The 1,222-nt window shown below is 41.4% G+C and overlaps 1 protein-coding gene across 5 annotated transcripts in view; it reads right to left on the reverse strand.

Moving 5' to 3' along the window:
* Positions 1–303: 303 nt before the first annotated feature.
* The window catches only part of CD86 (CD86 molecule), a 61,509-nt gene continuing 60,590 nt past the window's right edge, over positions 304–1,222 (reverse strand). For 2 of the 5 annotated variants that reach the window (XM_019650368.1, XM_019650377.1), the window contains one exon: positions 315–975. In XM_019650368.1, coding sequence (XP_019505913.1) covers positions 815–975 — 161 coding nt within the window. In that variant the 3' untranslated portion in view covers positions 315–814. Of the gene's footprint in view, positions 976–1,222 lie in introns of all 5 variants that reach the window. The other 3 variants (XM_019650405.1, XM_019650401.1, XM_019650388.1) reach the window with 3 other exon arrangements.

Genomic DNA, 1,222 nt, shown 5'->3' on the forward strand with positions numbered 1-1,222 from the left:
TCTGCTCCTCCTACCAATATCAATGTGGCTTCTTCTTTATATCTTAGTTATAAAACTTCTGTTCAGCTAGATTTCAGGTGGTTCTCCAGGCTGATTTTTCTACAATTTAGCTATAATTTTGATGTGTTCATGTGATGAGGGAAGCACAGCATTTATCTACACCAACCATCTTGGATCTCTTAAGTATTCCTTTTGTGTCTTTAATTTTTTTAATTATTAGCCTTTTGCAATGAATCTTTCAATGAAGGTTATTTTGGAATCTTGANTTATGTTCAGATGTCTTAACAGTATATCATGACTGGGTTGAGCTGACCGCACAACCTGTCCCTTAGAGGTAGGGGTGAGGGGAGTTAACTGTTGTAAGGGCTTTCAATATGTTAAGATAGAGGTGAGGGGAGGGGAGGAAGGGAGAACTGAGGAATGTTATTCTTTAACCTTTTATTCCCCAGCAGAAGCAAAGCAGGTGTACAGAAGCAAAAAGAACTGTTAGTTCCCGTGAAACGGTCTAAGCCAGTTGTGGCAAAACTATTTCTGCAAAACATTTTTTAATATTTCTGTTGCAACCCAATTTTTGTAAAGCTAGGCGTTTTACTGTCTTAATGGGAAGTTCTGCTTAGAGTCTAGCTGGAGTAGCTGAAGTATGATTTTTTTTCTTTTTAAAAAGTGAATCTGTCCGGGCTAGGGTCCAGGCCGGGGTCCCTTCAGGTGAAAGCAGTCTTGCCTTCTTCATCAATTTGATTTGGAGGTCTCCAGCGTCTATACAGGGCCAGGTGTCAGGTACAGCCTGAGATGTGTATCCATGACTCAATGTTTTCTAGTTCTGTAACAGTGCCAGTGGTAAGGAGTACTTGGTAAGGTCCCTTCCATTGGGGCTTGTGGGCTGTCTTCCCTTGATGATACTTCCAGAATACCATGGCCAGGCTCTAGACTGTAATGAATAGGATCCTTTGAATTGGGATCTGGGAAAGCTTTGACCTGTTGGCAATAGGCATGAGCATAAGACATTAAAGACTTACAGTAGCTGGTCATACTAGCACGAGTCAATAAGGGATCAGCAGAAGGCTGTATCCTCTAACCCTGACTGTTTAATTTACAGCCACTCTTTACCCATCTTAATGTTCTACTTCTGGAGCAGACTGTCACCATACTATATGAACATCAGGATGACAAAAATCTGACAACGAAGGGTCATTGCAGATGAACTTTGAACCACTAGAGCCAC

The sequence above is a fragment of the Hipposideros armiger genome, unplaced genomic scaffold (genome assembly GCF_001890085.2).
Source record: "Hipposideros armiger isolate ML-2016 unplaced genomic scaffold, ASM189008v1 scaffold_8, whole genome shotgun sequence".
NCBI lineage: Eukaryota > Metazoa > Chordata > Mammalia > Chiroptera > Hipposideridae > Hipposideros > Hipposideros armiger.